A 13,712-nucleotide genomic window follows, 5' to 3' on the forward strand; every position below is an offset into this window, starting at 1 on the left:
TTCCCTTCCTCCCCCACAACAGACACCCTGTGAGGTAGATGAAGATATTGGATTTATATCCTGCCCTCCACTCCAAAGAGTCTCAGAGCGGCTCACAATCTCCTTTACCTTCCCCCCTCACAATAGACACCCTGTGAGGTAGATGAAGATATTGGATTTATATCCCGCCCTCCACTCCGAAGAGTCTCAGAGCGGCTCACAATCTCCTTTCCCTTCCTCCCCCACAACAGACACCCTGTGAGGTGGGTGGGGCTGGAGAGGGCTCTCACAGCAGCTGCCCTTTCAAGGACAACCTCTGCCAGAGCTCTGGCTGACCCAAGGCCATGCCAGCAGGTGCAAGTGGAGGAGTGGGGAATCAAACCCGGTTCTCCCAGATAAGAGTCCGCACACTTCACCACTACACCAAGCCCATAAATCTTTCCAGAAAGCCCCAAATAAAGCCATGACAGTGTTAAGGACTGCAGACTTAAGGCTGGTAGAAAGTCTAACAGCTGGCACAGTTCTGGGGGCTTTTATTTCTGTTCTAAAAATCCTGAGAACTGAGATCCTAAAGTTTAGCAAATAAATAAATAAATAAACACACCCCATATATATAAATAATAAAACAAACAAACAAGTATTTGTAAATCAAGTCTCAGTCTTCAATTGTATTACAAAGCAGTGACATAAAGGGACAAAGTGCGCTATTGTGACAGAACTGCTTTGAGTCCTGATTAGGGATGGACACAAAACGAAAAACGAACCATGGTTTGAACACAAACCAAGCCAGTTTGCAGTTCACTTCAAACTAGTTTGGTGGCATCATTTCCAAACCCAAAAATGAACTGCCTTTTTTCCATGAAGGATTCGGTGGTTCATTTTTGCAGTTCATTCTCCAAAAAGCCTGGGGCCAATTCAATCAATTACTAGGCAACACTGGGCGTGGACTTGTGGAGATCCCTAGAAACACCCAGCTTGTTTGGCAGCTCCGGAAGCCAATCACAGAGCTCCTATTCTGCTCTATGGGAGCAGACATCCTGACTCAGCTGCTTTCACTTTGCAGCGTGAAGAGAGAAGGAGTTAGTTGTTGTGAGAGCTGAAGCTGAGATTTCTTGGGGGCACTTGTTTCGGGGGGCTGTAACTCAGATATTCCAAACCCAACCTTTGCCAAACTTGGAGGGTGGGTGGAGGAGAGCCTGCTGAAGTCTCCCAGTGAGTCTGGCATCTCAAATTCATGAGGGGACTGTTCTATCACCTACTGAACCAAACAAACCACAAACTGGTTTGGGAAAATGGCGGTTTGTGTGAGTTTGTAGTTTGGTTCGTGCAATCAAATGAGCCATGAACCAACACAAACCACAATTTTCCCAATTCATGCCCATCTCTAGCCCTGATCATATGGACGGTATGCCCTTGGCCTGCAGTATGCTAGGTGTAGGATCATTATGACAGGATTTCGACAAAAATTACCATCCTGTCTGTATTACATCAACAGCTAAACGTAAAAACACATAAAGCATCAGAAACACATTAATTCTTACAGGGATATAACACAGCTCCCACCACGAATCATTAAACTATCCAAGACAATACCTTGACTGCTCGACTACAGCGTACTTGCAGTCGCCTCTCCAAGAAGAGGAGGTTATCCACAGCAGAAGGAAGTAGCTTATTGCAAAACTCTTCAGGTTCCTCTTTCACCTCAAGGTCCACGCAACACAGGCTGAGAAAATACCACAAGGAAACATTTTTTTCCTCCTGCATCTGCACACAGCACACTACAACCTTAAGTTAATATACAGCGATCAATTACGTTAGACAGTAAAAGCAGAACTAAAGAATTGCAACTGTGGCAGACTTTACCTTAGTATCTCTGCTATTTGGGCAGCAGTAACCCAGCCTCCAAGCACTCTAGTGTAGTCTTGCTTAAGGACCAATACGCAGTATTGAATCAGGTCATAATAATATAAGTCTTCTTTAATTTTCTGTGATTCTTTACTTCCAGGAGGTGCACTAGTTAAAATTTCTAGGAAACAAAGTACATAAATACTTGATGCATGTGTTACCCAACAAATGAGACTTTTCCAAGTTACAATGTTGCATCCAACGACTTTTCATTCTTAACTTATAATATGAACAAGTGATCACAATAAATGAGAATATGCAACCCTAGCTACTCCCTTCTCTGTTCATCTTACTATGACGATCATTTCTATATCTTAACTTTTATCTAGCAGCAACAATCTGCTAGGTAATGGACAGATTTAGAACAGCTAAGTGGAATAATTCATACCCAAATGCTTAGAGAGTTCATTGGAGAGTTTAAATACAATGCACAAAGCAGTTAATGGGATTTCACATTGGAATGCTAGATAACAGTGAAACGGCAAGGAAGTTGAAGGTAAAGTAGCTCAGGAAAACCTCTGGACAAAGACGAAAAGTGCCTGTAACAAGAAAAGGTGGGTGGGAATCAAAGTGCGAGACATCCTTGCTTTGCACATGTAGAATAGCTAAACTGACCATCACCAGCCCTGTGTCGAGAAACTGGCCCTCTATGACAGAGATTTGTATTTAATTGTCTGCTTTTAAATCTCATACCTATTTTCTGTAAAAGTTAATACTCCATGTTTAAGTACCTTTAGGATCATTACTTAAAGTATCCGAGATGATTAGTTATTAGCGGTTGTAAGGGGTTATTTGTAACGCAACAGATAAAAGCTAGGAACTGTCCTGTTCATTGTTTGACAGCTAGCCATCTAGACTGAGTGACAGCTCGAGTAGTTACTTGACAGCTAGTGATCTAAGGAGCTTTCTTGCAGTTTCACTAATGTAGTGTTTAATTGGTAGGCTGATGGGGCTGTTAGGAAAGAAGCTCATATGCAAGGCTCAACTACCCCCCATGAAAAAGAACTCAGAAGATGGCTTGAGGGCTGAAGGTGCAAAGAGATGCAGAAGATGGCTACTTTCTAAGACTTCCACTTTGATGCTCTAATTTGCTGCTGAAGATGATGCTTATCTGGTTTCCTGCTGTGACCATAGAGCTACAAGTCAAGAGGGGGTTAGATAAAAATATGGAGCAGAGGTCCATCAGTGGCTATTAGCCACAGTGTGTGTGTGTATATACCGTGTATATATATACCGTGTGTGTGTGTGTGTGTGTATATATATATATATATATATATATATAAATTTTGGCCACTGCATGACACAGAGTGTTGGACTGGATGGGCCATTGGCCTGATCCAACATGGCTTCTCTTATGTTCTTATGTGACACAGAGTGTTGGACTGGATGGGCCATTGGCCTGATCCAACATGGCTTCTCTTATGTTCTTATGTGACACAGAGTGTTGGACTGGATGGGCCATTGGCCTGATCAAACAGGGCTTCTCTTATGTTCTTATGTGACACGGAGTGTTGGACTGGATGGGCCATTGGCCTGATCCAACAGGGCTTCTCTTATGTTCTTATGTGACACAGAGTGTTGGACTGGATGGGCCATTGGCCTGATCCAACATGGCTTCTCTTATGTTCTTATGTGACACAGAGTGTTGGACTGGATGGGCCATTGGCCTGATCAAACAGGGCTTCTCTTATGTTCTTATGTGACACGGAGTGTTGGACTGGATGGGCCATTGGCCTGATCCAACAGGGCTTCTCTTATGTTCTTATGTGACACAGAGTGTTGGACTGGATGGGCCATTGGCCTGATCCAACATGGCTTCTCTTATGTTCTTATGTGACACAGAGTGTTGGACTGGATGGGCCATTGGCCTGATCCAACAGGGCTTCTCTTATGTTCTTATTAGGAGCAGCAGTAGGTGAGCTGAGGTTTGTTGTTTTATGTGTGTTCTTTGCTCTACTTAGTACACTCCTTTCCCTTACTTGTATGTTTTTATGTATGTTTCTCTGTTGTAAATACATTTCTATTTGTCTTTTAACTGAAGGGAGTTACTAGTCCAGACCCAAGTCCAGTGCCAAACGAATGCCACCACAACAAAAATTATCCTTATTTTCTAATTGGGCATATTTTTTTTTCTAAAAGCTTGGCCAAGTGATATTGGAAGTTGAGCAGGGTTGACTTTAGCAAGTACTCAGATAGGAAACCTCCTTGGAGTACCAAAGCTGGAGGCAGGGGCAGGATTTATTCAGCCATGTCTCTGAACATCATCCATGTCCCCAGTAGGGGTCAGTCACCAGAGGTCATCATGACTTCCAGGTGCAAACACAGAGACATAAAAATACAAAAATCCCCCCCCCCCCAAAAGTCCATCACCAGAAGGACTGTGGTAATTCCTGTGCTTGTCCAATCATAATGCTGCCATGGTTACTTGGCTAACCTTCAGATTGTATCAAAGATCTTAACAGACAGGAACAACACTTATCATAGAGCTATTAAAGGCACAGGAGTCTCATTCCAGCTGAAACCTAGCACTATCAATAGCTTCCCATTTCTTCCAGTTTGATTTCCAATATAGTTCAACATGCAGTTGTTTGTTTTTATTTATTCTTTGGTCCAGCAAGTTAAACAGTCCCAAACCCATGCTGCTTTCCCAAGAGCCATTCAGCCCAGAATCTAGGACTACCAAACCTATAGAAAAATGCCCTTTATAGCAGAGCTTAATGTGTGGCAATGGGAAGCTGAAGCTCTTCATGACAGAGATAAACAATATCACTTGGCAAATAACATCCCATTCAACTGTGACGATGAAGGAGAAAGGCATTTTTTCCTCCAGACAATCAGGAACCTTAAGGAAATCATACAATCTGTTTTACAAGAGAATCCAGTTGTTATTGATTGGCAACTACTTGCACCATACTGTTTTCTAAATTGTTGTTTCTTTTTTAGGTCTGAGTTGTAGTGCTTAAAAACAAGCAGATCAACCACAGCTAGTTTTTCTCAGTGCTACTGCTGTCTTAAAATTTTGCTCCTCTGCTCCTACTTCCAGCTTAAATAGGTACTTCACTTACAGACAGCAATTACGAATCAATGATTAATCCTGAGTAACTGAGATAAATACTGCTTTTCTCGCAGGAGTGATTAGACATTTTAAGAAAATACAGATTATAATATTTTGAACACATGATTGCGATGTAAAAGTTTAAAATACATGAGCTGTTGCAAAATGAAAAACCGCTTTAAGCATCTGCCCACCCCAGGAAGAAGAATTGATGGTTAACCAGATGAAACGCATGAGTGCCAAAGGCTCGGAGAGAACAGGATGGAAGTGACTAATTAACATGTAAAAGAAATAAAATTATAAGAATATAACCTTGCTGAATGTGACTCCTGATTAAAGTAACAGTAGGATACTGTGTGTAGGACAAATTCTACTGAATTTTGCTGGGGAATACAGCATTGCATAGCACAAATGTTCTGGATGTTTTTTTGGTGCCAAAGGTTAGCTGCAGAAGTCCCAACTTTGTTGTCATCATCTGGCAGCTAAAACTTGCATCCTTCTCTCCAGGCTTCCTTGGAGTTTTTAGAGCACGCCATTTGGGAAGTCCCAGCAGGCGTGCTTTCTCAGCCCGAGGAATGGTTGGAGAGGTAGCTGTTTCGCCAGTTTTCAGACATTCTCTAGGGTACCCAAGCACATCTGTGAGTTCAAATTCGTTCAAGTTTAACAGCCCATGGGCCACTCACTAGAAACCCAAAACTTAAGAATTAAAAACCACAGTAAAATAAAAAACTGCCCTATCTACAATACAGCTTTTACAAAGGCTACTCAGAAGTAATCTCAGTCTTGAAATGGCTAACAAATCTCTCTCTAGCTGTTGTATACTTTGGGCAGTAGAAAAAGGTATGGAACAATTAATCAACCACTGCCATAGAGCAGTCACAAAAACAATGATCTAAAGGTATTTTAAGGAAACGGCCCTTCATCTGGGCTGTTGCAGTGCACTGCAATCTCTGATCATATATGCCCACCTCAGTTTTGGGACTACCAGCATATTGAGATAGTGAGGTGGATCAGATTGAGTTGGACACTTAATTCCCAAATGAAGAACAGTCTAGTGCCTTTATGGAGAGAGCCCCAATCCTTTTAAGCAGTTTCTCTAAAAGTAATACCCATCTTTTTCCGGTTAGTTTGCCTGTAAGCCCAACTGGTTAATTTTCATATACTCAGTTATGTTCTGTTTTGACCAGCATCACTCACAGGCTGCTTATACGGTGAAAACTGGGAGGTCTTCAGAATTCAACAGTCTGTATTTAAAGCTAATTATAGCTTTCCAGATCAATGTTGAAATATTTGGAAGGTCCAGTTCATCATACAACTGAGAAGGCTATACATGGCGGTAAGGCAAGTATTTTGCAAAAAACGGTTGACTAAAGTTTATCAAGTAGTTCTACTGGGCCTAAGAACCAGTTCTGAGAACCATATAGTATGCATGACCACACATGTGCCTTATATGCGTTCAGAAGTGCTGGTACATACTGTGCTCCGTAAATGAAGAAAAACTTCTTAGAGCCAGCAGAGCTAAATCAATTTCCTGCTTAAAATACAGAGGGTGTTTTCGCACTTACCTTTTACTGGCGCGAGTACCCTCCTGACGCCGGCGAATCTGCATGGATTTCGCACCAGAAGCGCCGGCAACTTCCGTCGCTAAGCCAGCGCAAACGTTTTCCTGCATCTTTGCGATTTCCGTTTGCGCTGGCTTAGCGACGGAAGTTGCCGGCGCTTTTGGGTGCGCCGGCGCTTCTGGTGCGAAATCCATGCAGATTCGCCGGCGTCAGGAGGGTACTCGCGCCAGTAAAAGGTAAGTGCGAAAACACCCTGAGTATTTTTGGACCAAGATAAGTTGGACTGGACCACAATTCCCAGGTATAAAAATTCATTAACCACTTGTAATTTATACACACTAATTTCCCATCTTTTATTTAATGGTTTTGGTTGACTCTGTAAACATCACGATCTGGATTTGTCCTCTTTTATCTTCAAAAGTTTGCTACTATAAGTGACAAATGCCTTTAGAGTGTGCTTTAGGCCAGTTTGAGTTCTAGAAAGCAAGACAAGTTTGTTAGTGTATAACAAGGTGAGTACTGAATGATTTCCCCAACACAGGTGGAGATGCCTTGTAAACTTCAGACAAAGTCATTTAAATACAGATTAAATAGATGAGATGCAAGAACACAGCCCTAATACATGCATCTTTGCGCAGGTATTAGATTTTATATAGATGCCAAATAGTTTCACACACAATGAATTTTCAGAAAAGAGATTCATAATTAATTTTAGCGGCTTTCTGGGTAGGCACAAAGCATTTAATTTGTTCCATAGTCATGCATGAAATACAGAATTGAAAGAAGTCCTTAAATCAATAAATGCTGCACATAGAGAACTGGGGCATCTAACACATATTAGTTTACCAATAAGGCCAGCGTGAAACAGTGTGAATCAAACTCAGAGAGTCCTATTGACCTTTAACACCCCAGAAATTCCACCAATCTTGCTAAGGAACGAAAGTTTTCTAAAGACAAGAGGAATTTTTCAAACTCGGGTCTACAGGAACATAATTCCGGCACCCCTATTCCAGGAGAAAAGTGATCCCAAGCCCCATTACCGACGTAAGAACTATAAGGGTCCAATTAACAACTTGAGGGTTACTGTAAGAAGTGAAAACCACAAGGAGCCTGACAAAGGGAGTGTTTCCATTAACAATAAATTAGTGCATGCCCTCCCAGAATTCCCGATGGAAGAACGTGATGTGGAAGAAAACATCCAAGATGCTGATCTGTCTGACCAGGAACAACAATAGATTATTGACAGAATGGAGCTCTTGAAGGTCAAGTTGGTTAAATATAGAGCTGAAAAGCTCTACATCAACTGCCTTGATACATTTCTGTCACACAAACCATCACACCTCCCCCATAGCCCTCCCAAAACAGATCTCATCAGGCCAAAATGTGGAAAGGCTAGAATTGCAACCTTTCTCATCTACCTGACTCTTTCTGAAGCCTGAAGCCCATTACTTTCTCTTTATCCAACCAGTACAACAATTTTTTTTCTATCAGAGAGATGCATATAGCTTGCTGATTACTGCCAGTAATTATTGATTACTGCTCAATAATTGCTTGAATCAGTTTTGTTGCCCTTTATATATTTATATATAATAATAATAATTTATTCTTGTATTCCGCCCTCCCCCGCCAAAGGCAGGCTCAGTGTACGTGTGTACGTGTGTGTGTATATCTCTCTCTCAGCTTGACTTCGCGAACGAAGATTCAAGGAAACATATATATATATATATGTTTCCCATATATCTGGCCTAATTCCTTTCTGATTTACCACTGTATACAAGCACTCGACCCACCAATTAGAGGCTATCCTCAAAAGCTGAGTGAGGAAGGCATCAAGGGCAGGAGACTTCCTCAGTTTTAAAACTTTAATCAGTTCAACTATGTTGCGGTAGGTAACAGGTTCCCATTGTGGAGTCTGCTCAAGATTGATTTCGAAATCCAACTCTGGTTCAAGACTGTGTTTTCTATAACGTTTCTTAGCGTGCTTTTCCCAGGTAGTTGATGATATGGGAGTTGCAGTTTTGTTTCTTGGTTTTAATACTGGGGTGATTAAATGGCAAAGAGATATATTGGGTTTCCCTGTCCCAAACTGATGTCACAGACTGGCACTTTATCATCTTTAACATAGCTTTATACTCCCTTCTGGCTCGTAGCCCTGAATGTCTTATGACGGTTGTGTTTCGTCAAAAAAAGTTTATAGCTCTGCTTAACTTGATTTTTGGCCTTTCTGCAGTCCTCGTTGAACCAGCTGTTTGTATGATGATGACAAAAATTGTTTGGGGTTTTTTACCCCTTGCATTCCTGCTGTCTCATAGATCTGGATCTAACAGTCTAGAAAGCACATCTGCCCTTTCCAGGAAAGGGATAAGAAATACTCAGTCATCGCTAGGCACCCTGAAGCTCCTGACACTCACCAGTCTTAGCAGGCACACTCTTAGTGTCCTGGGGATTCCTAGAAAGGGGAAGGGCACTCTACCACTTTCCAGCTATCCTTGGGATACTTGCTATGTCTGCGTCTCCCCCCTAAGCTTTCACTCCCCAATAAACCATGTATGCCTTCTGCTCCGAGCCCAGAAATCTCCTTAACCACTCACTAGTAATGGCTGAAGGAAGGAGGCTAGGAACAGAAAGTCTATCCTTTCTTCTCCAAGACATCTCCCATTGGTCTCTGCTTCCTCTTTGGGATGCCAACACCACTGCCACTTCCTCTCCCACCTCTGCATCCCTCCTCTTCCTCTTCCTCTTCTTCCACTTGCCAGTCTGAATCCATTGTTCAGAAACAGATACAAAGATTAAGTGCCACATGGAATCACAATATCAATTCTGTTTCCAGCTATCCAAAGAAAAGGAATAACAGTGCAATCTTAAACTGAGTTAACACCACTCTGACTTCAGTGAGTTTAGAAGGCTATAACTCTGCCTAGGTCACACCAAAGCAATCTAGTGTAGAAGCAGCCCTATTTACCTTTTATCTTCAGCAGCAACACAGGCACATCCAGATCGGGGCTTTCGGTAACCTGAGCAGCCAGAGACAATATTCTGAGATCTACCTGTTCAGGCTTCATTTCAGGTCAAAAGAACTGCACTTTAATAGGGAAAGAGAGGAAAAGGCCAGATTAAAGCAAGACTTTTGGCGTCAATTCAAATAGCGCACAGATGATTTTATAGCAAATGAACTAACTAGACAAAGTGGCTCAATAAAGGTAATCTGTATAAAAAGACCCCCAAACAACTCACACTAGGTATTCCCAGGAGGGATGTCTTCAAAAGACAGACAATTTCATAGCAGAAGGATTTGGAGCGAACAAACCATGAGCAGAACAAGTTCACAGATGTCCTCCCTTTCCCTCTGTACCACCACGACAAATTTGCTCCTGAGGTCTGTGACACAGGATGACCAGGGAATCGGCCTAGATCACATACTCTTGCATGAACTCCAGCTCTGTCAGCAAAAGAATTTGAGTTAGCAAAAAGAGAAAGGGTAATTTCTCCTGATTTCCCCACTAAGTTTCAGCCTCCTGTATTGCATCCTGTTCTGTTCCTCAGGGTCTTCCAAGCTTTGGGAGGAGGGGCATGGACAGCTGGAAGGAGATGGGGGAGACAGATACAGCCTGTGACCACATGCTGTTGACTGGCTTAAATCTTATGTATCTTCTATTATGGCACTGTGTACTCCCCCCACCACACATCCAATATTTGTTTATATATTACACTTAATTGCCCCATCCTGGCTCATGCCAGGCTCTGGGAGATGCACACCAGAATACAAAGTGAACATATGAATATATGAAGCTGCCTTCTACTGAATCAGACCTTTGGTCCATCAAAGTCAGTATTGTCTTCTCAGACTGGCAGCAGCTCTCCAGGGTCTCAAGCTGAGGTTTTTCACACCTATTTGCCTGGACCCTTTTTTGGAGATGCCGGGGATTGAACCTGGGGCCTACTGCTCACCAAGCAGATGCTCTACCACTGAGCCATCGTCCCTCCCCCAAAGTGCATACGTTTAAAACAATAAAAACCTTCCAGCTAAAACATCTTATAACTCTCCAATGGTGCCTTATTAATTCCTTCTGTTCCATCACTTTGAGGAGGGAGGGAGCTCAGAGGGTCCAAAAAATGATATGAGGTGCCAGCTCGGCTACCATTGCTGTCCATTGATCAAAGCTCGGCAGAACATCTCTGCCTTGCAGGTCCTGTGGAACTGCAGAAGATTCCCGCAAGGCTCTGATGTTAGCTGGCAGAGAGTTCTACCAAGTCAAGGCCAGGACTGAGAAAGCCCTCACTGAGGACAGCTGGACGTCTTCAGCAAGCTCAGAAGTAGCAACCTAATACGGAAACTGAAATTAGAAGCTAAACTCATCAGCATCTTCAGATATCCATATACAAACCCCCAAAACTTTCAAATTATAATAAGTACTTTCATCATTCTCTACCTCAGTACTCAAAAAGTCAGTCTTTTAAAAACATTATTTGAGATTAAGAACGGCACGAAGTGAAAGCTTAACCTTGACAAAAGAATATGTCTCGGATGGTTACACTGATTGGAGAGAGCACAACCAGAGTGATCAGTGCAACAGTGCTTATCCATGACATCAACCTGCTCAAATAAAAGAAGAATGGTAATTCTAAGATACTGTGATGATCTGGAAGTCCTAAGAAATCTACCTTGATTTCCAAATCAATATAACCATTATAAACACTCCATATATTTGGAACACAGGCATCCTTCGATTGCACATGTTGGGCATCGAAACAGGAAGTGAGACAGAGAACGTGGGCTTCTCTAGCTAGACAGATGCTGAGGCATGCCCCAACAAAACCCTCCGGCGGGGGGGGGGGGTGAGGGGAGGGAATCCACTGTCTCCCCAGTATCAGTAGGGACAAAGAGCATGGATGAAGGAGTCAATCCCTACTAGCAGTCAAGGAAGTTAGAAGGAAGGTCTCTTATTTATGTATTTGAAATATTCCTGTTTAACAGAATGCCTTTAAAAATACTTTCTTGCACACACACACGTTAATGCAGTGAAGACCCTTGTGCTGTGATGGCAGCTGTTGCTGAAGCAGCTTTTAAGTTGCGATCTGGCCTGAGCCTGCTAGCGGGGAAGGCAGAATATAAATTTGAACAATAAACAAATATCTGCGTGGCCAATCAGAGCGTTGATGGCCAGTCAGAAACCTTGCTGGGCAAAAGTGCCATTCACATTCGAAGAATGCATGACAGGTGCCAGGAAAGAGGTCGGTGTGCATCACAGTGCTCATGAGCACCGCTTTGGGGACCCCGGTATAGGGTTTTAAAGGCCAACGTGTTGAATTGTGCCTGGAAACAAACTGAGAGACAGCAAAGATGACCAAGGTTGAATTGATAGGGTCTCTACGACCCACTCCACCCAACATCCTCATTGCAGCATTCTGTACCAAATGCAGTTTCCAAACACTTTCCATTTGGTTCTGTCAGTATTCTATACTACATTTATACTCAGGGACTTTTTTTAAGCAGGAACGCACAGGAATGCAGTTCTGGCTGGCTTGGTGTCACTGGGTGTGGCCTAATATGCAAATATAAATAATAAAAAAGGCCAACGCCATGCTGGGAATTATTAGGAAGGGAAGAAAACAAATCAGCCAGTATCATAATGCCCCTGTATAAATCGATGGTGCGGTCTCATTTGGAGTACTGTGTGCAGTTCTGGTCGCCGCACCTCAAAAAGGATATTATAGCATTGGAGAAAGTCCAGAAAAGGGCAACAAGAATGATTAAAGGGCTGGAACACTTTTCCTATGAAGAAAGGTTGAAACGCTTGGGACTCTTTAGCTTGGAGAAACATCGACTGCGGGGTGACATGATAGAGGTTTACAAGATAATGCATGGGATGGAGAAAGTAGAGAAAGAAGTACTTTTCTCCCTTTCTCACAATACAAGAACTCGTGGGCATTCGATGAAATTGCTGAGCAGACAGGTTAAAACGGATAAAAGGAAGTCCTTCTTCACCCAAAGGGTGATTAACATGTGGAATTCACTGCCACAGGAGGTGGTGGCGGCCACAAGCATAGCCACCTTCAAGAGCGGTTTAGATAAAAACATGGAGCAGAGGTCCATCAGTGGCTATTAGCCACAGTGTGTGTGTATATATAAAATTTTTTGCCACTGTGTGACACAGAGTGTTGGACTGGATGGGCCGTTGGCCTGATCCGACATGGCTTCTCTTATGTTCTTATGTTCTTAAATAAAACAAAAAGCTGTGTGAAACAATGGTGTCATCAGGGACTATTGGCTAATATGAAAATCAGTTCCTGTTTGTGGTTATTTATATACTCTATGAATTGACATTTCTTGACAAGAGTAATTCAAGAAAAAAATGAGATATTGCCCTGAATTTGTAATCTAAATTTCTATTACCGTGTGAGCAGTGCGGAGGAACAAACAGCAGATGATGAGGCTGAAAAATCCTTGCTCAAGTCATAACTGGCTTGACAAAGCAAGTTTTTGGGGTTTAAGGTCATTAGGTCTGGAAATTTCTCAATGTGCATATGCACTATATCTCCACTGAACATCATGAATGATATCTGTTATACATACTGAGGGCACAATACTACACCTCTAGTCTCAATTACCAGCTGAACCCCTACTAATGTTCAAAAAAAGAAAAAGAAAACACAAAAGAGAACACAACGCACTCTCTCTTGAAGACTGAAGCAGCAGAATGGAAGCTGACACACACACCTTTGAGACACGTCAAATATGGTACAACCTACATTTCCAATTATTAGCATCAGCTCAACCACTACCTCTGTTTTCAAAATAAAAGAGGAAAGTGAAAAAGTCAACATTTCCTTTGAGACAGCGAGGCAGTAAAACAGAAGTTAGCATACCTGCTCAGCTGGCACACCTACACCATTTCCCATAAAGGCTGAGGTTTATTACGGTATAATCTCTCACTGAATCCATTTTATGCTGGGGGGGAGGCTGTTTGCTGCATCAGGGTAAACACTTCACACCATAACAAACTTGTGAAGCGCTGAAGTTGCGAGGAGATTTTTCGGTAACAACGAACACAACTGTCTTTCAAATACTCCGATGATTTACAAGTAGGGTTGCCAATCCCCAGGTGGGGGCAGGGGATCCCCTGGTTTGGAGGCCCTCCCCCCCCCCCCGCTTCAGGGTCATCAGGGAAGGGAAATGTCTGCTGGGAACTCTTATTCCCTATGGAGATTTA

General features: G+C 42.6%; 1 protein-coding gene across 3 annotated transcripts in view; it reads right to left on the reverse strand.

Annotated features, from left to right (window-relative positions):
• IQCB1 (IQ motif containing B1) overlaps nt 1–13,712 on the reverse strand; it is a 36,246-nt gene that overhangs the window by 21,907 nt on the left and 627 nt on the right. Inside the window, exons 2-5 of one of the 3 annotated variants that reach the window (XM_060262464.1) lie at nt 9,736–9,940; nt 9,464–9,583; nt 1,843–2,005; nt 1,573–1,702 (exon numbers count right to left, since the gene is read on the reverse strand). In XM_060262464.1, coding sequence (XP_060118447.1) covers nt 1,573–1,702; nt 1,843–2,005; nt 9,464–9,563 — 393 coding nt within the window. In that variant the 5' untranslated portion in view covers nt 9,564–9,583; nt 9,736–9,940. The remainder of the gene's footprint in view (nt 1–1,572; nt 1,703–1,842; nt 2,006–9,463; nt 9,584–9,735; nt 9,941–13,712) is intronic. The other 2 variants (XM_060262463.1, XM_060262465.1) reach the window with 2 other exon arrangements.

Source organism: Heteronotia binoei, chromosome 21, assembly GCF_032191835.1.
Source record: "Heteronotia binoei isolate CCM8104 ecotype False Entrance Well chromosome 21, APGP_CSIRO_Hbin_v1, whole genome shotgun sequence".
In the NCBI taxonomy this organism is placed as follows: domain Eukaryota; kingdom Metazoa; phylum Chordata; class Lepidosauria; order Squamata; family Gekkonidae; genus Heteronotia; species Heteronotia binoei.